This window comes from Polypterus senegalus, chromosome 3, assembly GCF_016835505.1.
Source record: "Polypterus senegalus isolate Bchr_013 chromosome 3, ASM1683550v1, whole genome shotgun sequence".
In the NCBI taxonomy this organism is placed as follows: Eukaryota; Metazoa; Chordata; class Cladistia; order Polypteriformes; family Polypteridae; genus Polypterus; species Polypterus senegalus.
Window position 1 is genome coordinate 89914872 of NC_053156.1, and position 25324 is coordinate 89940195.

At 35.3% G+C, this 25324-nt stretch overlaps 1 protein-coding gene across 1 annotated transcript; it reads left to right on the top strand.

The window, feature by feature from the left end:
- Positions 1-2777: 2777 nt before the first annotated feature.
- pnisr (PNN-interacting serine/arginine-rich protein) lies at positions 2778-25102 on the top strand. Its single transcript, XM_039747593.1, has 9 exons — positions 2778-3332; positions 4790-4946; positions 8246-8439; positions 17224-17409; positions 20282-20381; positions 21001-21054; positions 21622-21795; positions 23327-24437; positions 24975-25102. Exons 1-9 carry the CDS (start codon positions 3171-3173, stop codon positions 25003-25005), a joined length of 2169 nt encoding a protein of 722 aa, XP_039603527.1. The 5' UTR covers positions 2778-3170; the 3' UTR covers positions 25006-25102.
- Positions 25103-25324: the final 222 nt, after the last annotated feature.

Genomic DNA, 25324 nt, shown 5'->3' on the forward strand with positions numbered 1-25324 from the left:
GCCTGGTGATGATAAATGTGAGGAAAAAATGGAGCAGTTTTGGTCCTCGGGAGCTGCAGTGGCTACAGGTTTTCTTTCCAACCCAATTGCTTTATTAGAAAGCAATCCTTGCCAATCTCAGACCCTTTTTTAATTTTATGGCTTGTTAGTCTACAATGCAAGGTTCTTGTATCATAGATTTTTTTTTCCTTTCCATCGATATCCTCCAAATGATTTGAAGCCTTAAAATGATCATTTTCAGTCTGTCACATTTTCTGTTAAGTATTTTATTAAATCAAACTGTGCATGATGAACACACACAGATGTAAATGTAAACAATTAAGAGTGGGGAACCTTAATAAGCGAGACCACTAAAATGAAGCATCAAAATGTCACTAAAGCAATAAGTGCTTCATCAGCAGTAATTAACTTCTTATTAAAAAACTGGGTTGGAACAAAAACCTGCAGCCACTGCAGCTCTCCATGATAGACGTTGCCCACCCTTGCCGTAGGATGACAGTCGGATAACTAACTACATTAACTAGTTAGTCACATCACACCAGCAGTCAGATTTAACACTGTCTCCATTATGGAAATGTTACAAGTGCAAATAAAACCAGCAGCCTTTGTAGTTTTCTTTGGCGTGAATTATTCAATGTTTATGTATCAAGTATGGGATAAATTGCATCCTGTACTTTTTGAGTTTTTATTTTTGCCTATCACATGAATTAACCTTCCTAATAATAATAATAACACCTTATTTATGTTAGCCATATCATACATTTACATACAATTCAAGGTGATTTACACACCCTGCTGGGTACTTATTAACACATCAAGAGCTAAATTTATAATCCGATCACAATGTTATGATATAATTAGCTTATAATTAGCAAGCCTAAATTATGACCAGGTCCATCTGTAGCTGGCACTATGGATAATACTTATCCTTTTACTTCAATATTACGAGCTAAAGTAACAATCTTGTTACTTTTTGTAAGATAATTTGTAGAAAATATTGAGTAGTGGCCATAACAAAACCCTTTCAGAAACCCTATTTTTAGTACCAGCTCCATTTAAAAAAAAAAAAAAAATTACTTTGTTGTCTTGGTTTTGAGCTTGAGTTTAATTATGGACTCTTCTTGATTGTGCCTCTTGAATTTTGACTTAATTTAGTTTGGTCACAAATCTTTCATGGGGTAACTTATCAGATGTTTTTTGAAAGTCAAGGTAATGTATATGCAACTCCAAGCATATGCTTTAGTTGCTGTGTAACTGAATCCTAGCATAATAATGAATCACAGTCTCCAAAAGCCATGTTGACTCTTTTCCTAATTCAGCCATCTATCATCTGTTTTGCTTACACTTTTTTTAACATGTTGACTGCCACAGTGGAAATAGATACATTTTTTTCTGACGTCAATGTAAAAGCAGGATATCATTTTAATATACGAATTATATTTTTTATTAAATAAAACTCACTAACAAATTCTGTTTTCTGTAAAAAAAAAAATTTGAGTTACCTCATAGTTGGGGCATGGAGCAGAAAATTCTTTGTGCTTGCCACCTGCTTAATAATGGCTTTATGTATGCCAATTACGCAATAAATCAGCTGGGTTGGTCTAACTAGTTAGATTTTGCATAGTTCGTTGCAGTTGAATATAGCAGTTTCCATTTGGACTCTGTAGTTGTGGGACACTAATCATTTAGAGATTTAGAGTTGTGGTTTTATGCATGTGAATTATTTTTGTGAAAAATAAATGTTATCCAAAATATGGCTAATAAAAAAACAGAAAGTGAAATACTCTTTATGATGCCACACTGATTTTTTGTCTTTCTATCAGATGCCTGCTACCCCCTGTTTACATCTATTACTCTCAAATCTATATTACTAACTGAAGGTTATATATATGCATGGATGCCAGAGGCCAGAAGCGTGTACAATACAACCGCCGCCCAAACGCGAACACCCACAATACAGCCGCCACCCGAACGCGCACACCACCGCATATACAACCTTCATTTAGTAATGGAGATCTCCAAGCCGGGATCCGCCGCCATCACCATCAAGGAACTATGTGGCACCGAAAGCGCATGCGCACAGCGCCTCAGCACCCCAGAGTCAAACCCAGCAGCTTCCCAGAGTCAGTAGGTGGCGCCAAAACAACACAACACAACCTGTAGGAATTTACCTATCTGAGCCTGTATTTGGACTTGGACAACTTTTAGGTTGCCTTTTCAAGAGTCCGACATTCGTGTGATGTTAAAGTGAAGTTTTTAACTACTCCATATCAGGTAGAGCTGATTCAAGGACAGGAAACCATCTAAAAAAATATTGTTTATAAGGAAATTTTTGATTAACTATTTTGAATTTACCATTTTATGATTTTTTTTGTTTCCAGTTTACTTCATTTAAACCTTTGCACTCCGATATTTTTTTTACTTATGAGTGCAGCAACTCAAAGACATTTTGGACTTAAGGATTTCTGATTCTTTACAGAATCGGGGGTTTACTGGTATGTTCATATTTGGTGCTACAGCCTCTAGCACGATCACGAGATAACTCATAGGTGGCATCTGTCTGTTCGTTACCTTTTACAAGTTAATTGGCAGTCAACGTGTTAATAGTGCTTCCTTTAATTTGGTACATGTTAAGTTACTTGTGTCAGACCAGTCACCTTTTTTATGGAATGTTTCTTGTTTTTTAGTGTTTAGAAATTTCCTTTATTTTCAGTAATCAAAAGGGTTAATTACTCAGTGCCTTCAGTTCTTTTGACTGAATGTCTCCGAAATAAGCTTAATTTCTGTCTTTTATATCCAAATAGCACTTTCTCTGTGTTTTTCAAACAGTGCTTAAGTGTGCCCCTAACACAAATAAATCTAGGAGCTAATTTTTCTAGTATTTGTTTCTAGCCGTTTCTTGAAGGGTAGACACATCAACAGCACAGTTAGACTGTTTGTTCCATCCATGTCCCCACTATCACCCGTCATTGTCACTATTTGCTACACAAGAATTAAGATTTCTTTCACAATACTAAAATAATGTTTTATGTTTTATTCAGTAGTATTTTGCTCTCTCTTATTGACATTTTGCTTGATTCCTAAATTTAGAGTGGGGTATTCATCCTCCTCCCCCCCCCCCTCCTCATCCACCTCCTGAGCAGCAGTGGATTCCACCTACCCCTGCACCAATGGATACAGTACCTCCCTCCGAAGATAGCAACAGCCAGGATAGTGTTGATTTTGCTCCAGAATCGAGACACAATATGTTTAACCAAAATAATCACAATTTTGGGGGGCAACCAGATGGCTTTACAATGACTCCTATTCCAGTGAACCAGTTTGACTATCAGGTAAAGTCAGGATTTATGTATGTGTGTTTGTGTGTAAACTATAGTATGAGTTATATGCTGCATTATTGGAGAGATAAAGATTATTACATTACTATTTTATAGCTGGTGCTGTCATTGTTATCGTTGGCATCACATTAGAAGTTTAGAGAAATAAATAACACATGATACAAGGCAGTGAAATTAGTTCAAAACATTCAGTTTCTCTGTTTCTGTATTTTTAGTAAATTCCGTATTTACACGTGTACCATGCACACATTTTTTCCTGAAAATTAGCAGTAGAAAATCAGGTGCGCGTCATACATGAGGAAACTGCTTGAGCTTGCTCTCTCACGCGTGCTTTCTCTCTCTCTCTCTCTCTCTCTCTCTCTCTCTCTCTCGCTCTGCGCACTCTTGTACTCTCTCTCTCTCTCTCTCTCTAAACGCTTCCTACACAACCACAATGCACGTCGTACACGGGGGTAAAGGATTTTCACGATTTTCTTTGTAAAAATTAGGGTGCACGTCTTAAACAAAACCGCGTGGTACATGAGTAAATACAGTAATTATGATAAAAATGCATTAGAGTTAAATATGCTGCACATGTTGGATATGGTGAAAGGCACCTCATTATCTACTTTCAAAATTTTACACATATGGAACAGTCATTTGTGATGCTCAAGAACCCAAAGTCTACAGTATTTATTTGTAAATTGGAAGTTAAATTTAATTGTTGATGGCCAATGTAACCAAGTAATTCTCTACAAAATAGTTATTTATTATATTCTCACAGGTATTTAAGCTTAGTAAATTCCTATAATTATATACCGTGGTGATTTTGATTTAGTTCCATTAAATCTGTCAGTAAATAAAACAAAAATGCAACAAAACATAGCAATCTGTTAGTAGATTGTGCAGGGAATAAGGAATGTAAAATCATTGTAGAACTATAATTTCTTACATGAGGCTAATGGATAGTTTTGATTTTTTTAAGTTTACAACAGTGTAGCTTTGAGTTTGAGTTAATAAACATTTTTTCACCTTTTCCATTCATTGTCTTACCAATTTACTAAGTTTAATGTAGCCAGCACCTAGAGCCTATTCAGGCAGCACAGGGTGCAAGACAGTAAACAGTCTGGGGGTAACCCCCTCACAGACAGTGTTTATAACATACTTGTTTGTCTGAAACATAAATCAGTTTACAGTTTTATATTTACTTTAGATAGATAGATACTTTATTAATCCCAAGGGGAAATTCACATAATCCAGCAGCAGTTTAGTATCAATGCATTGTATTAATTTTTTGTGTGCATCTGTTGCTAGCACATCTTAAAATTCTAGTCTGCGTACACAACCTAGGCAGTGTGCCTTCATGTCTATCCACAACCCTATAACTTGGGGCTGCATCTATTCTGAGAAGAAACTCCACTATGCCTTTAGTAAAAACAAAATCCTATTTTCTTTGTTAAATCTTTGATTAGCATGGTGCTGCAGCTTTTGGCCCCCCTTCATCTGGATTTCACCCCCCTTATTGGCAACAGGGCCCTACACAAAATCGCAGAGAAAGGCCCCCTGCATTTCGTGAACGGCAGCGATCGCCAATACAGATGCCTGTGAAACAAGAGCCCCCTCCACTTGGTAAGTGTTTCTTCATTGTTTTCATCATGGTATATTTTGTTTATCTATATAATTACAATAATTGATATAAAAACTTCATTTGAAATTAATGCATGCTGTATTGTGAATGTACCAATTTTGTACTCTGCATTGCTGCCCCACAGTTTCAAGGTACTTGGTCTGAATACTAAGCCCTGTCATTTTGTACAAGCTGCATATGCTCCCCATTTCTACATGGGTTTTCCTCCAAGTACTGTTTGTAAACTATAAATAGGCATGGTATGAATGAGTGTGGTGTGTACTCAAGTATAATCTGAGATGGACTGTTTTGTGCCTGCAATGTTTTGCTACTTTCAACTGGATAAGTGGTTAGAAAATAAATGGATATTCTTTATTTTTTTATTTGCTAACATTGTTAAAATGCTCAGATCTTTGAACACTTGATTTTATTTTTTTACAGATACCCTTTTATTATTACATAGTTTTTCATTTTTGCAAGTTCCTTACTTTTCTAAAAGAGCAATTTTATATTAAACTACCATATATCTTCACGTATAAATTGGGTCTTGAAACCCGAAATATTGATCATAAAATCAGACCCCGTCTTATACGCCTGTTCATAAATGCAATACTTAAATTTTGTAATTTTTTTTTTTCTACACATCTTCTTGTCTCCTCTAATCTCGCATCTCTCGTTTCTCGGATGGATTGAATTCTGTTGCAGCAACACAGTTACCAGTTTCTTACGCTACTTCAATGATGTTTAATTTAAAACCGGCTGCATATTTTCTTCTATTTCTTCTAATTGAAATGTTGCATCATAGATAAGAGATGCTCTTACGATAAGGTTTATGAGGGTGTGAGATACAAAAAAACACAAATCGGTGCAAATGTTGCTTCGGAATAGTTCGGGTATTACTGTGCAGTCACATACGCACAATAGAGAGAGAGAGAGAAGTTAGGAGCACGCACTGATACAGCGCATTGCCACACCCACATAGAAAAAAAAGGCAGTGTGCTCCATGGTTACTCTCTCAGGAGTGAATTAGCATATCATAATCCCTTGTACCAATAGCGTGAGTTTTCCGCATTCGACTTATATGAGCGACATTATGAAATACCAGAAATTATACTGTAAAATCAAGTCCTAACTTATCTGTGGAGAACTTATCCGCGAGTATATATGGTATGTATTATTAGATGAAATGATGCATTAAAAAGACATAATGAGTAAATAAAAATTATATGTAGAAGAACTTGACCTTTTAATTGTCTAACAAGTAAATATGTCTAATAGTTAATAATTTTTCTTTGACATAGTATTTGTGGAATTATTGATCTTTTTTTAAAAGCTATTTAGTTTGTTCCAGATTTTGATTCTTATGAGCTGAGATCTGGAATTTTAATTTTGAAATTTCAAAATAAAAAATATATTCATTTTAAGCCATTCTTTAATAGATTCACTGTAATGTTTGTTTATTGGACTGAATAATGGGCCAACTTGTGAATGGGCACTTAGTACATTCACTTGTAGAATATTTTGGTAGAATGCTGAATTCAAGTTCACAGTCATGCACAATAGTCATGATCAGTTTGTGTAAAAAAAAAAAAAAAAGCCATCATGATTTCATTTATTTTTTTTTACTAATCATCTTTAAGAACATGGTCATTCACAAGCTGCCTTATATAGCAAATGAGGTTAAAATGTATCTAAACTACTGCAATTTAGTACTTGCAAATGCCTTCCCTGACTGTGCTAATTAAATTTATTTTAGCAATTGGAATGGAATCTTTCTAAATTCTGTTCCTTCCAGCAGCCCATTCATCATGCAGTTACTGTAATGATTGATAACTGTAATGCCTGCTGCTAGCCTAAATATGTAATTATTTGATTCAGTATTTTGGTTTGCTATTGTGGTGGTCCTATGGAGGACCCATAAATGCAAGTGCAGAGTTTTAGTCCAGAGTAGTTAAAAAGTCTTCATGCATTCATAAGCTGACTGCTCAGTTTTCCCATGTCTTGTCTATCTTGTCTGCAACTAATTTGGTGTGAGAGGCTTCGGAGTGACTTCTACCTAAATAAATAATAAATAATAATATGTAGTGCATTGTGTGTTTGTGTATGTATGAGTATGACCTATAATTAGTTATTGAATCCCTTAATTACCACCATGTCTGCCAGATAGGATTAATAAGTTATATCAACAGTACTTATCCATATACTTTGACAAAAAGTTTTTTTTTTTTTTTTTTTTTTAACACTAATGCATATCACAGTTTCCTCAATTTAAAAGAAATTATTTGACTGTAACTAGGCACTGTGCTTCATCAGTTTATATTTCGACATATCAAAATTGTGTCTTCTCTCCAGGACACTGACACTAAACACTTGCTTTATGGAACTGAGTGCTCAATGTCATATACATCATAAACATCGTGATTGTTCATACATAGAGCTAATTTGTTAGCTGTACCAGAATAACTACAGCAATTAAAAAAAAAAAATAGTTCTTTGATCACACAAAACTTTTTGATACATAATTTTTAAATAAATACTTGTTTACAAGTGTTGCAGTGTTTACTGCTGCTGCTTTTGGTCTTTACCTATTTCTCAACCATTGTTCCTTTTGCCTTTATGCTTTAGTTTGCGATTTACTTAATTTTCCAAACAAGTTAATGATTTCCTATTTATCTTTTCATTTATTTGAACAGTATATGTGAAATATGTGAGTAGTCTGTTTTGCATGAAAAGCAATTAAATTAAACACTGGCCTCATAGTAAAGTACAAAATGAGAGAGTGCTAATTTATGGTTTTACAGAGTTTCAAGCTAGATTTTATTTTTACCTAATGACTTCAGCAAAACAAAAATGTTGACACCTTTGTTCAAATACATATTTCTTAATATATTGTTATGCTGGTATTGCATTATTTGCCATTTCCCGTGTCGGGTAATGTCTCTATCCTCGTTTATGTGATATTTATATATACTAAAAAAATGACTGCTTTCATTTTGCTATAAGTTGTGTTGACCTTTCAGTTTGAAAGTGTTTTTGCCAGCATCTGCATCATATTTTTTTACTATAATTCAAAAATAAGTGTCTTAAACTAAACACCCTTGATTTAATTTTATATCAAAGCACAATGGACACAAACAGTAATGATTTTGGATTTACCTGCATGCAGACAAGTAGCCATTGGTTGTTACATTGCATTTCACAAATAATATCAATGAATATGTGCTTTACATTTTATGTTGTAGTGCATTATTTGTATTAGATGTCACAAGATAGTATAAAATAAAAGTTCCATTATTTTTAGATGCTGTGAAAAGGAGGACACTCCCAGCATGGATACGTGAAGGACTGGAAAAAATGGAGAGGGACAAACAGAAAAAGCTTGAGAAAGAAAGAATGGAGAAACAGCGTGCAGAAATGGCAAAAGATGAAAAATCTAAAGAGGTACCAGAACAGGAGGAAGATGATGGACCTCGATTACCACGTAAAAGCAAGTTTGTAAGTACTACATCATTTGATGTATTTAATATATATCTGTATATACAGTGAACCCTCGTTTATCACGGTTAATCCGTTCCAGACTCTACTGTGATAAATGGATTTTTACGAAGTAGGATTCTTTATTTATAAATCGAATATTTTCGCAGTTAGAGTATAGAAAACCTGTTTACGACCTTCTAAATACATTTTTTTAACATTATTAGAGCCCTCTAGACATGAAATAACACCCTTTAGTCACCATTACACTTGTATTACCCAATATATTAGACAAAATAAGAGAAAATAAGACATATTAGACGTTACAAATATCATATTACTAGGCGCACTCGCCTTTTAAGGCGACCGACTTTTATCCTCAATTTTTGTGCGCTCCATGTGTACATCAGGCATGTAAGTGTAGGGAATGAGAACATCAAAATGCCCATTCATAACATCTCCCAAAAACCTAAGTTTTTTTTTATCCCCTCAAGTGCCTGTCCAAAGTCGTACAATGTCAGCCCGAATCTGTACCGCTAAAGACGGAGTTTCATGCACTAAATAAGCTAGATGATATGATATGAAATAGAGAATAAGCAAGCACCATCTCCCCTGATATTTACTACGCGGTGAGGCATTTGTACTCCATCAACATTAATTATTTCCAGAGACATAATTTTGTCTATTTTTCCAGCGCATCGCGCACAAAAGCAAGGGAACGGTGACAGCACCAGAGCTCTGCTCACATCGCGTCGCTTTGCACCTCGAGCCGCAAGTAGTAAGTCTGTAATAAGCGGAATACGGCTACGATTTGCACTCACGGAAGGACAATCCCGAACGCTTTTATCTAGTAGATTATTGTACTGTACATTTAATTACACACAACCACTAACCTATGAAGGCACGACCTCAGTAGGAGGGTCATCAGAGGTGGTGCAGTATCTTCAGCAGATGCGTTGTTGTCTTCAGTGAAGAAGTACTAGGAGTAGGCAGTGGGTGTCTGGGTGCGCGGCTGAAGAACATCTTGATAGGCAGTTGCTGGCGCTGTCTTTTCATATGCGTGAGGAGGCTTTTGTAGGGTATTGCCATCTTTAATCATATCCAAGAGTTTCACCTTCTCCTGGATAGTAAGCATCTTCCTCCGGCGCTTAGTTTTATTGTCAAAAGGCTTAGAAAAAGCAGCACGTTTAGGAGCCATCGTAGGGCTTAGATAAAAGTTCTCAGAAAGCGCATGCATAGTGACGTAAGCGTGTATGAGAAAAAAATCGCGATAGAGTGAAGCCACGAAAGTCGAAGCGTGATATAGCGAGGGATCACTGTACTTGCAAAAGAGTCTGATCAGCAGCATTCATCTTTGTGCTGAAAATATAGAAATGCTCAAAAACAGAATTGTAGTATTCACTGCTCAAGTTTGAACAGAAAATGACACTTTGATAATATATATAAACAGTATATGTAGGTTTTCTTATTTTTTAAATTTTTACCAAGTTAAAATCTGCTGCCTTTTAACTGGGCCTCATGTTCTCATTATGTGCTCGTATGTTTTAAATTTCGGCATGTAGTGAATATATTGTAAACACCAGAGTCCCTGTTAAAAAAAAAAATTGCCATTGTTTTAAAGTTAGCAATCTTATCACATGTAGATAATAAAATCCTTGCAATTCTTCCAATGCTTTCATTTATTTAATTTATTCATATGTTTATATTGGCCTCAAATGTACCATTTCATATATATTATTCAATATAGAGGATTAGATTTTGGCAGTGTCCTGTTTATAAAATACTACAAACCAACTTACCTAGACTGTAAATTGTGCATTCTTCATAGCCATAGATATTTGTAATTTTAATTTTGGGACAACTGCTCCTTTTAGATAATAACTCGTGCGTTAAACATTTTAATACTGAAATAGTAAAATTAAAGACCATGAAATCAAATGTTCATAGTTTTCAATAATGTTTCTTATGCTGTATATAGATAGAGCATACATTAATTAGATGGTAATAGAAAGTTGAAATTCCTCTAGAATTTATATACTTGAGTTAAAATCTATGGCATTGATGAAACAAAACATTTTCTCCTTGCACGTAATTTAAACGTGGTGTTTTATTGCTTTGTAGATAAAAGATTAAGCCAAAGCCTAGGAACCTCTAAATAAATCGAACATTATGCTCATCAAAAAAAAAAAAACTGAAAGGAAATAGGGAATGCAAAGTTTACACAGCAGCAAGTCAAAACAAGTCACCAGTTTATATTTTTATATGTTTATATATATATATATATATATATATATATATATATATATATATATATATATATATATGTAATTTTAAAAAAAAATTTTCACGCCCCAATTTATCCTCATCATGCTACAAAAATAGAGTAAGCCGAAACCTAACCAAAATTCTGTGTACGGAAAAATAAATCAATCAATGAATATAAAAAAATGTAAGTATATAATTCCTCTCTGTATATAATAAAAGAAGAAACTTTGCATAGGAATAACCATTATACATAAGGCAAAGCCAAATCCAAATTGACAACGAAAATAGTTACAATGAAAAACATAAAAGTGAAATAAATCCACTATCTTATGTCTATCTGTCTGTATATAAATGTAGAATATGTAATATAATTTAAATATAGAATGTTCCCATGAACTAATTTAGTACTCACTTTTAATGATCCCACGTGTCTTACAAAAGAAATTCCAAACCCAATAAAGAAACAAAGTTTTACAAGTGCCAATAAACCAGAACTGAAATGTATAGAGTAAAATATGAAACATGTATAAAAAAAACAAACAAATAAACAATCAGAAAATACATACAAAGTAAATATAGCAATAGAAAAAACAGTTTGAGCCTACTTGGTACAACAATCATTGAAAAGAATATATCATGAAGCCTAAACAGGCACAGCATCAGGAGAAACTGAGTGAAGTGTCGCGGGATTCCTGACTGCTTCATGTGATGTGAAGTGTAGGTCTGGCTAATGCATTTCAAAGAAAAACCTCTTCTTCAGGGCATAGCAAAGCAATATTGAACTATTATATAAAGTGAAGTGCTCACAATAGTAGATCCATCATCAATCTATTGACCAAAAATGAAAGGTCACTAATATTTATGTAAGTAAATAAATAAATACTGAAATCTTGACTAAGGAGCTTATACTGTAACTAGCTCACACAACCCATACAGCACAGAAGTTACAAGTCCCCAGAGTTAAGTGTTTCCAGTATTTATTTATTTATTTATTTATGTATTGGCGAGCTTTCATAACCTCTAGAGATCTAGTGACATCACCATAGACGCGCAACATTCAGATGTGATCTGTGCAGCAGTTGGATGGAACTGTCCATTTAGCTCATCCCACAAAGCACTTACCTCTAACCCACAGAATGCAGGCTTGCAGGTCACCACAACACTTGGAAATGTGTAAACAAAATAGTAGAGCACATTTACACAGTCCATGCCGTTGACACACTGACAGTGGCCAAGGAATGCAGTTAGGGAGGGGTGAGTGAATTACACCTACATTCCCACAGTCACCAGCTGTTCAACTGCTTAGTCAGTATAATTGAGGTTAAAGTGTGGTATTTACAAACTCTGTACAGGATTTACAGCAAAGCATTTATGAATTATAAGAAAAGTATTGTATTAAACTTACAGGTTTGCTTTAGAAAAAGCAGAAACTAAGTAAATCTGTCGCATGGGCAATCTGGGTTCTTTGTATATCACAACCAGTGAAAATGTTTAGTGTAATATTCTTCCTAAGCTCCTTTTTTATTTCAAAAAATTCCAATCTACATTAATAAATCATTCTTTAGGCAATTAGATTCAACAATAACCTCATTTATTTGGAATTCAAAACATCCACGCATCAAAAGAGCGACCCTACAAAGGCAGAAGGCGGCATGGCTCTACCTAACTTCCAGTTTTATTACTGGGCAGCAAATATACAGGCGATAAGAACCTGGACACAAATTGAAGAACATACACGGGCTTGGACCGCAATAGAAGTAAAATCTTGCAGTACTACTTTGTATTCCTTGCTCTGTGCTCCAATAAACCCACGTTATCGGCAATATACAAATAACCCAATTGCACTCCACTCACTTAGAATCTGGAACCAATGTAGAAAGCATTTTAAGATGGAGAAGCTTCTATCTGTGGCACCTCTGCAAGAGAACCATCTCTTTCAACCTTCACAAACATATGCAGTTTTTAATATCTGGAAAAAATTTGGAATTAACTTGCTTAGAGATCTTTATATAGACAACGTCTTTGCATCCTATGAACAATTACATTCCAAATTTAACATTCCAGCTACACATTTCTTTCACTATCTTCAAATCAGGAACTTTGTTAAACAGAACCTTCCAGATTTTCTTTATCTTGCACCCTCATCCATGCTGGAAAAAATATTGCTCAATCTTAAGGACTTAGACTCCATATCTACAATATATAAAATCATTTTACAATCCCTCCCTTTCAAAGATCCAATAGGACACTGGGAAAAAGATCTCTCAATTAATATATCAGAAAAGGAGTGGAAAGTAGCAATGCAGAGAATTCACTCGAGCTCCATATGCGCAAAGCATACAATTATACAACTGAAAATTATATATCGAGCACATCTGTCTCGACTAAAACTCTCAAATGTTTCTAGGGCATGATCCAACCTGCGAACGTTGCAACCAAGCCCCAGCCTCACTGGGTCACATGTTCTGGGCCTGCACCAAATTAACATTATTCTGGACAAAAATTTTTAATTACCTCTCAGACAGCCTTGAACTCACAATCCCTCCTAACCCATTAACTGCTGTGTTTGGGGTTCTTCCAGAGGGGCTTAAAGTGGAGAAAGACAAACAAATTGTGATTGCATTCACTACACTTTTGGCACGCAGACTTATTCTGATAAACTGGAAGAACCCAAACTCTCCTCTTTTAAGTCAGTGGGAAACTGATGCGTTATATAATTTGAAATTGGAAAAAATCAAATACTCCGTTAGTGGATCCGTACAGACTTTTTTCAAAATATGGCAGGATCTAATCAGTAATAAGTTCATGAAGCACAGAGAATTTATTAATTTAGGTATGTTTACAAGCCTTAAATTTTACGCCGTTTAGCTTGCCCTTTCTCTCAGGGGTGGGAATCGATCTGTTTTTAACTCAATTTTTCTTTTTGTAAAAACTTGATTGCTTTGTATGGATTCCAATAAAATTAATAAAATAAAAAAAAAAAACAAAAAGAAAATGTTAAGTGTAAGCTTTAGTAAAGCTGAGAGAATGATCTTTATAATGGGTGTGGTGCATGGGTATGATGATTTTTGAAGGGATAGTATGAATGGTTACTTAACTGGTGCCGTGAGTCAAGTGACTAAGGACTAAAGTAGTTAAAAAAAATAATTAAAAGGAAGTTTATCAATAAATAACCTACAGTCATATGAAAAAGTTTGGGAACCCCTCTCAATTCTTTGGATTTTTTTTATCATTGGCTGAGCTTTCAAAGTAGCAACTTCCTTTTAATATATGCCATGCCTTATTAGAAACCGTAGTATTTCAGCAGTGACATTGTTTATTGGATTAACAAAAAATATGCAATATGCATCATAACAAAATTAGACACGTGCATAAATTTGGGCACCCAGACAGAAATATTACATCAATACTTAGTTTAGCCTCCTTTTGCAAATATGATGTGATATTAATGAGTGTCTGGATTCTGGATGGAGGTATTTTTGACCATTCTTCCATACAAATTTGATGGCTGCTGAGCATGGACAGCCTGCTTCAAATCATCCCATAGATTTTTCGATGATATTCAATTCAGGGGACTGTGACGGGCATTCCAGAACATTGTACTTCTCCCTCTGCATGAATGTTTTGGGTCATTGTCTTGTTGGAATATCCAACACCTGCGTAACTTCAACTTTGTGACTGATGCTTGAAAATTATCCTGAAGAATTTGTTGATATTGAGTTGAATTCATCTGACCCTCAACTTTAACAAGGGCCCCAGTCCCTGAACTAGCCACACAGCCCCACAGCATGATGGAATCTCCACTAAATTTGACAGTAGGTAGCAGGTGTTTTTCTTGGAATGCAGTTTTCTTCATCCGCCATGCAAAGCGGTTTTTGTTATGACCAAATAACTACATTTTTGTCTCATCAGTCCAAATTACTTTGTTCCAAAAATGAATCTGGCTTGTCTAAATAAGCATTTGCATACAACAAACTAACAGATGTTCTTTGTGCAAATTGCGCAGAATTGTAGAACAATGTACAAATACACCATCTGCAGCCAGATGTTCTCACAATTCTGCGCATATGCCGCACCTTTATTTTCCTTGGCCTGCCAGACCTGGGTTTAACAGCAACTGTGCCTGTGGCCTTCCCATTTCCTGATTATGTTCCTTACAGTTGAAACTGGCAGTTTAAATCTCTGAGAGAGCTTTTTGTAACCTTACCCTAAACTATGATACTTAACAATCTTTGTTTTCAGATCTTTTGAGAGTTGCTTTGAGTATCCCATGCTGTCTCTGTTCAGAGGAGAGTCAAAGGGTGGCACAATTTGCAACTGACCACCTTAAATACCTTTTCTCATGATTGGACACACCTGACTATGAATTTCAAGGCTTAATGAGTTAATCCAACCAATTTGGTGTTGCAAGTAATCAGTATTGAGTAGTTACATGCATTCAAATCAGCAAAATTACAAGAGTACCCAAATTTTTGCACAGCCAGTTTTTCATATTTGATTTAATTTCATACAACTAAGTACTGCTTCACTAAAAATCTTTGTTCAGAAAACACCCCAGTACTCGATGTTCCTAGGAAATGAAAGACATCTTTTTTGTTGAAAGTAAATTATTATGCAGGCTGAGAGGGGTTCCCAGACTTTTTCATATGATTGTAAGTAACAGGTTTTATTAAATAATAATTTTTAAAATGTTTTTTAAACAGGTACACCGTTAACAGTACATTCTTATAAGGGAATTTGCAATTTGTTCAGCATATACCAGTTTTCATTTAACAGTTTGATAAACTGAGTAAAGAAGTTGAGCTAAGCTAAATTATAATTAAAAAGAATCATGAGCTATTTCTGTTTTGTAATGGGATAGTTCTTAATGTGAAATTCAACAAACATTTCAGTTTGTATTGCTTGTTACCGCTGACTGTATTGCTTTGTCTCACCATTTTTAATGTTTTCTGGTATTGTTGGTAACACATCTTTTGCACTAGCAGTTAGTTGAAATTTATTGAAACACTTGATAGTTTTACAAGATGAAGTCCTCATTGCTGAAGTACATTAAAATAATGCTGTGATGGCAAACATTCTTGAAGCATCGACCAGTTGTCCATTGTCACTGAAGCTGTATTTATCAAACACTGCCATGGTACTATATAATTTCACCATATTGATTGTCTTACCCTAACATCATGAAATTCAATATCTCTTTGTGCTGCACCCATTATTTTTATTTTGACATTTCAATCTCTGTGGTTCCTTTGCCTTACAAGCTTGTCTATGTCATGCTTTCCTATGTCTTTGTCTTCTTAAAACTCTATTCCTTTCTGCTTACCCCGCATGGGGCCCTTCGCCAGAGGAGATGCCCACCGACAGCCACAGCCAACATTCATTTACGAGCCCAATTTCCTGGAGCCTCACCTTGCTCCATCCAAACTGCTCAGCTGGAACGGCCAACTTCAGCCCCTAAGCATCAGCCGCATGCTCCTCCAAGGAGACTCTCCTCTTGACTGCCTGCCTTTACTCTTCTGCACCAAATCACTCCCATTACTTCCTTCCTTTCCTTTAACCTCCATCACTTTTTTCTTCTCCATCTGTTCTCTTTTCTTATATTTTTCCCTATTCTGCCTTTCTAATTGGGTTCAGGTATTTCTCGCTGCTCCCTCTCAGGCAATAATGAGGCACCTGACTGACCCTCGTAATTTTCACATGCATACAATCAGCCAGTCACCAAAACTGTCCCCAAAGCAAAGTGTGTTTGCACACACCTGCGCTTGATCAGAGCCTGCACCTCACGGGGTGCGATTATTTATTTGAAGTCTGCACAGCGCCACGGACCTGTATCACAGTACACGAAACAGTAAGTTTCACTCCCTCTGCCCAAAGAAATCCTACTATGGTGCGTTGTTCAACAGTGGTGTGATGCTGAAGTGGATTGTCCATGTTCATTTAACCTGGGCTTTAACTAAACTAATGGCAGAGTGTTGAGCTATTAATGTTCGAACTACATATAAGCCATTGTGAACATGTTGTATTGCGTGATTTACCCTAGTAGATTTTCGTACCATACAAATAAAGGCTTTCTGTGATCAGTCATTGGTGTTGTTTATAGACAATGCCTTAGATCACATACTACAGCAGTGAATTCTAAATAGATCGTGGTATGTCACTTGCCATGGAATTCACATTTGAACAAACTAGGAAAATTTTACTATACCGTCATAAGGCAACCCATCACAAGCATGTTCTCAACCCAAAAGATTTTTCTTCATTTTAACAACATATACAAGTGGTATGAAGCTATAATACATCCAGGTCAAGATTCAAGAAGCACTGCGTCCTTATGTTTGCAATTTCATTACTGTGATGGAGGCCAATCTTTCAGTTTTCAGGAACCTTAATGCTTGTCTGATATGATGTAACAGATGTATGTGATGTTATCAGTTATTTGCCCAATATCTTGCTGCTGATTTTAACATCTGAAATACAAACTACAATTCTAATTACATTTCCTGAATAAATTAGTGTGTTTTAAATCTTCACACACCTTAGGACAGTGATGATGAAAATGAAGAAGAAGAGGAGGAGGAGGAGGAGGATGAAGAGGAGGACGATGAAAAGGATGAAGATAAAAGAGTTGAAATAAAAAGCCAGATCCCAGAAAGCAGAAGTCCTTCTCCAGCACATGAGGAACAGAGTGAACCAGAGATGACTGATGAAGAAAGAGAATTTCAACTGGTATGTTCAACTACGAAGTATTCTTTTGCTAATATTAATGTTAGTGTGTTTTCCTATTGATCCTGTATGGTAAAAGTTCTATATATTTAATACTAGACTGCTGAATACGTAGTTGTTGATGATAAAATAAACAAAAATGTATGATAAGCAGTTGTCTTTTGGTTTAGTCTTCTCAGACACTTGTCTTAATAATATGTGATATTTAACAAGATGCACCTACTGTATGTGGGATAGGGGCTGAATTCTCTGGTTGTTTTGAAAACTGTACATGATGCTGTGGACTAGAGATTAGGCAAGTGGTAGGTCAAAGTGTTTCCTCAGATAACAGAAACTGGTTGCAATCTTAGTCTCAAATGTGTTTATCAAACCCCAGTCCCTCCAGCTCATCTTTCTCTTGTTTGATTGGGAGTTTGGAAAACTGGAGATCTGATTCAGCCTTGCACTATAGTTCTCCACTTAGGAATCTTTTTTTTTTATAAATAAATACCTTCCTCACTGTATGTGTCGGGAAAAGGTGCACTTGGGTTGTCTCCCTGGTAAGATACTCCAAAGTGCTGTTTAATGGTTGTGAATTTCTTGATAATTGCCTTAATATTGTTAAAATGATGTCAAATAAAACTAGGAATTAGACTGGATCATTGGCGCTTTATTGCAATATGTTGATAAATCGGGAAATAACATAATTCAGAGAAATAAAAACTAAACAAAATTTAAAAAGAAAATAAACACACTTAAACTGTTTCTGTCTGTACTCTATAAATGTAATGTTTATCAGTGTCACGCCATCTCACCTGCTCAGTTTCATTCATCCTAGTAGTGCATCTCAAAAGAGGAATCATCCACAGCCAGGAGAGAGAGGAGTTACTAAAAGACAAGAATTTAATTTCTGCTTTTATGCACTACCTTTTTATTAACCAAAAATACTTTTTTTCAATTGAGGTTTTTCCAGCTGGACCTTACTGGTTGCTCAGTGTTTTTTGGTTTGGGTACAACAGCAGCACTGTTTTAATTAGTGATGGGATTTGCAAAAGAAGATTTGAAATTATTAATTAATATTTAACAGGCAATATTTTGTTTTAAATTCCCATGGGTTTTAGAAGCCCAGTTTTTAGCACTTTATGTGTACAGTAATCCCTCCTCGATCGCGGTAAAAATCCGTGAAGTAGAAACCATATGTTTGTATGGTTATTTTTATGTATTTAAGCCCTTATAAACTCTCCCATACTGTTTATAAATATTCCCTGCACAGTTATACAGCATAATCCTTTTGTATTCTCTTAAATATTAGGTAAGATTCATTGAAATTATGTATGTAAACACACTGTTTATATACAGTAAAACCTAATAATAATAAATATTATTTTAAAGATATCGAGTGTCTCCGATATCACATATGTTACAGCCATTACGATAGACAGGCCACCAGCAATAAATATGTACAATGCAAGAAAAATAGTATACAGTAAATGTGTACAGTGACACTAAACGTACGTACATGTACTAAGTACTGTAAGTAGAAAATTAATTATGGTTACTGACACGATGACTTGTCCGATTAACAATGAGTTTAATTTTACTGCACAACAAAGGAGAGTGTTACAGCTCTTCTAAAGGAGCCACTTCAGGCAACTGTGTAGCACCGCCGTTCTTCTTCTTCAATCCAAATCCCTAAAGCAGATTCTATCCAGACTACTGCCTTATTACATCTACTTACAACTCGTTTTGCACCCTGGTTAAAAGGACACTGCGGCCGTAGATCTTATATTCCTTTCCTACTTTTTAAATAAAAAGAATCGTAGCTTTATTGATGCTGTAATGGCGTCCTACAGTGTGTAGCTTTTCCCTTCCTTCAACAAATCCAAAACGTTTACCTTTTCGGCAATCGTTAACATCTTCCGTTGGCGCTTGGGCACAGACCCTGAAGCAGTAGCAGATCGTTTTGGAGCCTTAATGAAGGGCTTGACTATGCACAAAGATAAACACAAAAGAGCACAAAAGTTAACTCTTTACACAGTGAAACACGTTGTTGCTGAATGAGCAAGACGAGACTTCCTGGTTAACACCGCATTCAGCACACAGGAACTTAACTGTGTGCTCTGATTGGTTAGATCCTCAGCCATCCGCCAGTAGCGTCCCTTGTATGAAATCAACTGGGCAAACCAACTGAGTAAGCATGAACAGGAAGTAAAAAGACCCATTGTCCGCAGAACCCGCGTTATATATTTAGTTGTCCTTACCTATAAAATCTGCGATAGAGTGAAGCCGCGAAAGTCGAAGCGCGATATAACGAGGGATTACTGTAATGCTTAAAAATAAGCATTATATATTTAAGTAAGGAGTTCACTAATGAAACACAGACATTGTCTTGAGTAAATTAACTTATCTTGGTCCTTTTTTGGAGTCTCATATGACATGCTATAGCAGTAAAGTTCAAAGTTCTTTCCAAATCTAATTTTGCTAACTTCATTGTTATTAATAGCAGAAGTAACTGTCGAAAGCATTCAGATATACCTATCATAGAAAAACAAGTCCTTATTCTTTGTTAACACACAGTCCCAGCACTGAACAAACAATATTTTCACCTGACCTCTTCCCTGTCAGATGGTTTTCTCTTGTACCCGCACATACCTGTCACCTCTTTTATCTAATTTGGATTTGTTCCATACTTCCCATGATCTGTATATTTTACATTTTTTACTTTACTATAAGGTAAAGGATATGGCTCTCTAGCACTTTCTCCATAAAAAATAAACTTTTGTCATGTTTTCTGTAATAATGGTTTCTTACAGAAATGAAAGTTTCAAATTGTTTGATGTCAGTAAAAATAGGTTGCAGATAACACACACACCTTTTTTTATATATCTCTTTATAGATGATGTTGACAAAAACAATTCTAACAGAAGTTCTTCTAGAAGTTACCAATGAAGAAATTTATAATGTGGCTAAAGATGTTCATCGCAAAGCAACGAAAGGTATGTATTTTGTTAATGTGTATTACTTTTGTGATGATATTATAACAGAATATATTAAAAAAAAAAAAGTAACCAATGTAATAAATTAAAAATTTTAAAATGTTCCGGAATTTAGAAATTTGTAATAGTCAGTATAAAATGCTGGCCGTACAATTGGTATGATTGTTTTCTTAATGAGTAGATTAAAAATATATTCAGCATAACAAAAATTGTTTTCGGGTATTTACTAAGTAAAGATAAACATGTATTAAAAAGGCCTTTATCTAAGCCTTGTACTAATCCCTACATTTGAGTGTTTAACAGCTTGATTATTAAGCACATTCCTCATCTCTGACCCCTTAAAGAAGGAAGATCTCACTCTTCTTTTGTGAGTTATCATTATTAGCAAAGAATGGTACTTTTTAAAATATATTTGGTATGTCAGAGCCAGCTTTTTGTTATATCAGCAGTAAATACATATGTTTTTTTTCACTTTAACAGGTTGTATGTTTCTAATGTTTCTTCTTTCCTTTACAAAGCAGCCCTAATAGTAGAATTTAACTATGCCATAGAATCTCATGACTTTGAATCGTGGCTTTATGTGTTAACATGTTGTTCCTGTTGTTGATGTGATACAAAGCTCCTGCAAAGCAGCTGGCACAGTCCAGTGCACTGGCTTCTCTAAGTGGACTTGGTAAGTAATATTTAGCTTAAAGTAGGGAGAATTGGGCTTTTGGGCATTTTGGCTATAGCTGACAAAGGGATAATAAATTTCTTCTTTTCCTGCAGCATGTTTGAAGGAAAGTTAATAAGATGTTGATTTAATTTGCACAGACTGAGTGCGCTCATCTAGGAATCCACATAATCCTACTGTTTTTGAGATCAGAGAAAAGTACAGGCATGATATCTTTGCATCTGTGATGTATTCCTAAAAAGTCTGATTATTTTATCATGGCTCCTATATATCAGCCTAAGCACTTTGTATCACAAATAAAGGGATAGTTACTCACTGTTGTGCTTCAAATTGTACCCTAAAAGACATTTTTTGTAATAGTCTGCATTAATTTGGAAGTATTTTAATATTCCCAGACACAATAATTCACCGTTACACAAATTTAAATAGACTGGTAACCGTTTTCTGGAATTCGGTTTTAGTCTTGCAGAAAGGATTTTTGCATGTAAATGCGTTCTTTAACAAAATGAAAAAGTGCACATTTAAGATACTTGTCTTGTGTGAAAGAGTGTGGGTTTGTGCACGCAGGTGGGCTGGGTGAGTACGGTTCTGATGACAGTGAAGATGACAGAAGTGAGAGAGGCTCTGAATCTTCTGACACTGATGATGAAGAGCTACGACACAGAATCAGGCAAAAGCAGGATGCCTTTCGAAGAAAAGAGAAAGAGCTACAGCTCATTTTGGAAAGACAGCAAGCAGAAGGTATGCAAATTATTTAGAAAACATTGGTTAAGAATCTTTTTTTTTTTCTTCTTCTTTATAAGATGACATTCCTTTTAGATATGTGAATGATGCCACCTACGGCAATTGTTTATACATCTCTTTAGTGGTGTCATCTGTATTTGTTAACTTTCCAAAATCAAGTGACCTTTTTTTCTTATTATTATTCATCTGTTTATTTATAGTAGTTTTGTTTCCCCTTTCCCTTAGTCATGTTAGTCATCCACCATCCATCCATCCATCCATTTTGTTTGAACTTCTTTAATACAATTCAGGACTGTGAATGATGGAGCATTGGGTGCAGAGCAGGACACAACCATGTATGAAGTCTTAGATAATCTTGTGGCTGTCTAACACTTTCATACACAATCATGCTCTTATTAATGCCTGCCCAACTGCAAACCTTAACAATTTGGATCAAAAACCCATACCAGTGTAAGGAAAACATTCAAATTCCACATAGATATTTGTGACACAGATTTACACAAGACATGAACTGAACTCAGGTCTCAACATGTGATGCAGTAGTGCTGAACTACTGTGATACACAATAATAAAAATATAAGGTTTGTGAAAAGTTTTCTTTTTTTCCACCAAAAGTTTTTCATCTTCTTCCGAAAAATTGTTTCAGACATGGTTGATAGATCACTTTATGGAAAGTTGTAACCACCAATGGTATGGGAGTATCTGATTAACATTTTATAGCAAGCATCGACAATGGTGATGATTTAGAGAAAAGTTTGGTAACATATACTACATTGTAAAAATTTCACTCAAGTGTTTTAATATTTTAAATGTCAGTTACAGTATGATCAATATTCTTCGAATACAGTGTCTATTTTAACTTGCATTTTAAATATATGTAACTACTATACCCGTTCGCTAATTGTTATCTATCTGGGCTACGATTTGATGTGCTAATTGCCATTTCGAATAGCATTTTAATGACTATTGCTCAATTGTTTAGAGATATTGTTAATTAAGTATTGCTGAAATTACCTGTAAAGTTTACAGGTTGCTAACCTTTTAAATGATGGTAAAATTTGAGGAAAAATATTTAGATTTTTTTTTAATTTAATGAAAGTAATATAGCATGCCGTAAACATCATAATATCTAAATGAAGCATGTGAGTGCACCTTCAGGCAGCATTCGTTTGACTCTTTTTAGAGTTGAAGTGTGGTGATCAAGTGATACTACTGTTTATTCCTCTCTTCTCCAGTGCCCTCATTATCCCTCCTTCAAGTGCGTCATTTTTCATGTAATTAGAGATAATTAGCCAAAAAAATGTATAATAAAACTTGCAGGTTTGTGCTGCTTGGTTTAACTGGTAACTGGTAGTAAGTGTTAATTATTAGATAATTGATAAACAAGTTTACTAACTTACAATAAATGTTAGTAACCCAAATTCAAATTTAGCAAGTAACAATTTCATGTCTGCCAGTACCATAAGGTGGTTTAAGTGATTTATCACATGTATATGTCTTTTTTCTCTCCCTTTCTCTTTCTCACTAGATGAAAAACAAGTTGATCGAATTAACAAAGAGATGAAAGACCATGAGAAAGATCAGATTGTTAGTTTGGTTAAACAAGAAGTTAAAGAAAGAGAGCCTGAGTCAGTATCTGAGAAAAGAAAGTCTCGAGTTGACACTGAACTTAGTGAGCCTAAAAGGCCAGTGAAAGAAAAGGAGTGGTCAGGTAGGAGTAGAAGTCAGACCTCTTCAGGCAGCAACAGCAGAAGCAGCAGCAGTGAAAGCAGTAGCTCTAGTAGTAGCAGTAGTAAATCAAGCAGCTCTTCTAGCTCAAGTTCCATTAGCAGTAGAAGCTCCTCACGTTCCTCCAGCCCCAGGAGAAAGAAGAAACGAAGTAGGAGCAGATCTCCCTCTCACAGAGCCAGGCAGCGTAGTCGCAGCCGAAGTAAAAGCTCTCGTAGACACAGGAGAGAACTAAGTAGAGAAAAAGGACGAGATAGGAGGAAATCCAGCAGAAACAGAAGCACAGAGAGATCAAGGAGAAGAAACCATAGCCGCTCCCGAGATCAAAGGAGCAGTAGAGACCAGCGGAGGAGCAGATCAAAAGAAAGAGTCAAGGAAAGCCGAAGCCGGAGTAGGGATAGGCGCTGGAATGAGGAGAGGAGAAGAAGTTCTAGCAGGAGTAGACGTAAACAGAAAGGCAGTAGCAAAGATCGAGAAAGGAGGAAAGAAAGAAGTCGGAGCAATGACAGAGATAAAAAGAAGAAAGATAAAGAACAGGAAAAAAAACGAGAGAGGCAGAAAATAAAAGAAAAGGAGAAACATGAAGAAAAGGATTACAAATCAGCAAGCCAGGATGACAGAACAGGTAGTAAAACGAAGAGGAAAAGAGAGGGTGAACTGACAGATCTCCGCAGTGAGTCTTCTAACAGGATCTCCCGCCAGGATAGCCGTTCCAGTAAGAAAACCTCTATGAAGAACCCCAAAAGGGATTCAGATTCAGAGTCTAGTGGTAGGAGCAGTCCTCATTCCATAGAGATTAGTAAGGAGAGGAGATCAAAGAAATCCAAACGTAGTCGTTCACAATCAACGGAAAAATCTCACAAGTCTGGTAAGAAGGCAAGCCGCAAACACAAGTCTAAGTCGCGATCAAGGTAGTACACCCTTCTATACATTATTAAAAATTAAAATGTCCTTTGAATGATGTTACTAAATGTTAAAGCAAAGCACTGTTACTGAATATATTTATTTTCTTTTAGAGTCACTGTTATTGGATATATTTAATTTTTTAATTATTCCATTAAGGTTTTAATTTAACTTTATTTTTGTGCTACACTTTAAAATTAGATTGTTTCTTTTGTTTAACTCTGTAGTCTCAGAAATCATATTAACATTTGATAATGCATCCTGAAGAATGATTTACCCTTATGAATAGTTTTTTCTGTTTTTTCCTGATATTAATGCAATCATAATTGTATCTCTAAAACAGTTGCATTGTGAAGGGCAAGTAATAGCAACTTTTAAGAACCATCTTTTGCCTTAATCTAAAAACATTCCTTTAAAATATCGCTACTTACATTTTAATTCATAATTACCTGGGCACAGTCAGCATTCACATGCTTGTTTTCGATTTACCAGCTTGTCGAGGAACTGAAATGGCAGCATTAATTTTCTTTCTTTCTTCTTTTCAGGTCAGTTACACCTGTACGTCGCAAGCGTTGAGGAGTAACATTGCACCTGAACCGTGCTCTTTATTTTAAAATTCCATGAGTTTTAAAATGCTTGTCTCATTATAGAGGCAACTGTGTAGGTGAAATACCAAAAAAAGGAAAAAAAATGTAAATAAATGTAATTTTTTTATGTGCTGTCCACAAATCTGAACTTTTTGAATTTTAGGTTTTTGTTTGTACTGGTAGATAAAGAGTCAGTAGTTATAAAACATACATCTATACATATATATATATATATATATATATATATATCTCAGCACAGTTTTCTTGTAGCTGTACATTTTTTTAAAACAAAACATTGTTCATGTCAA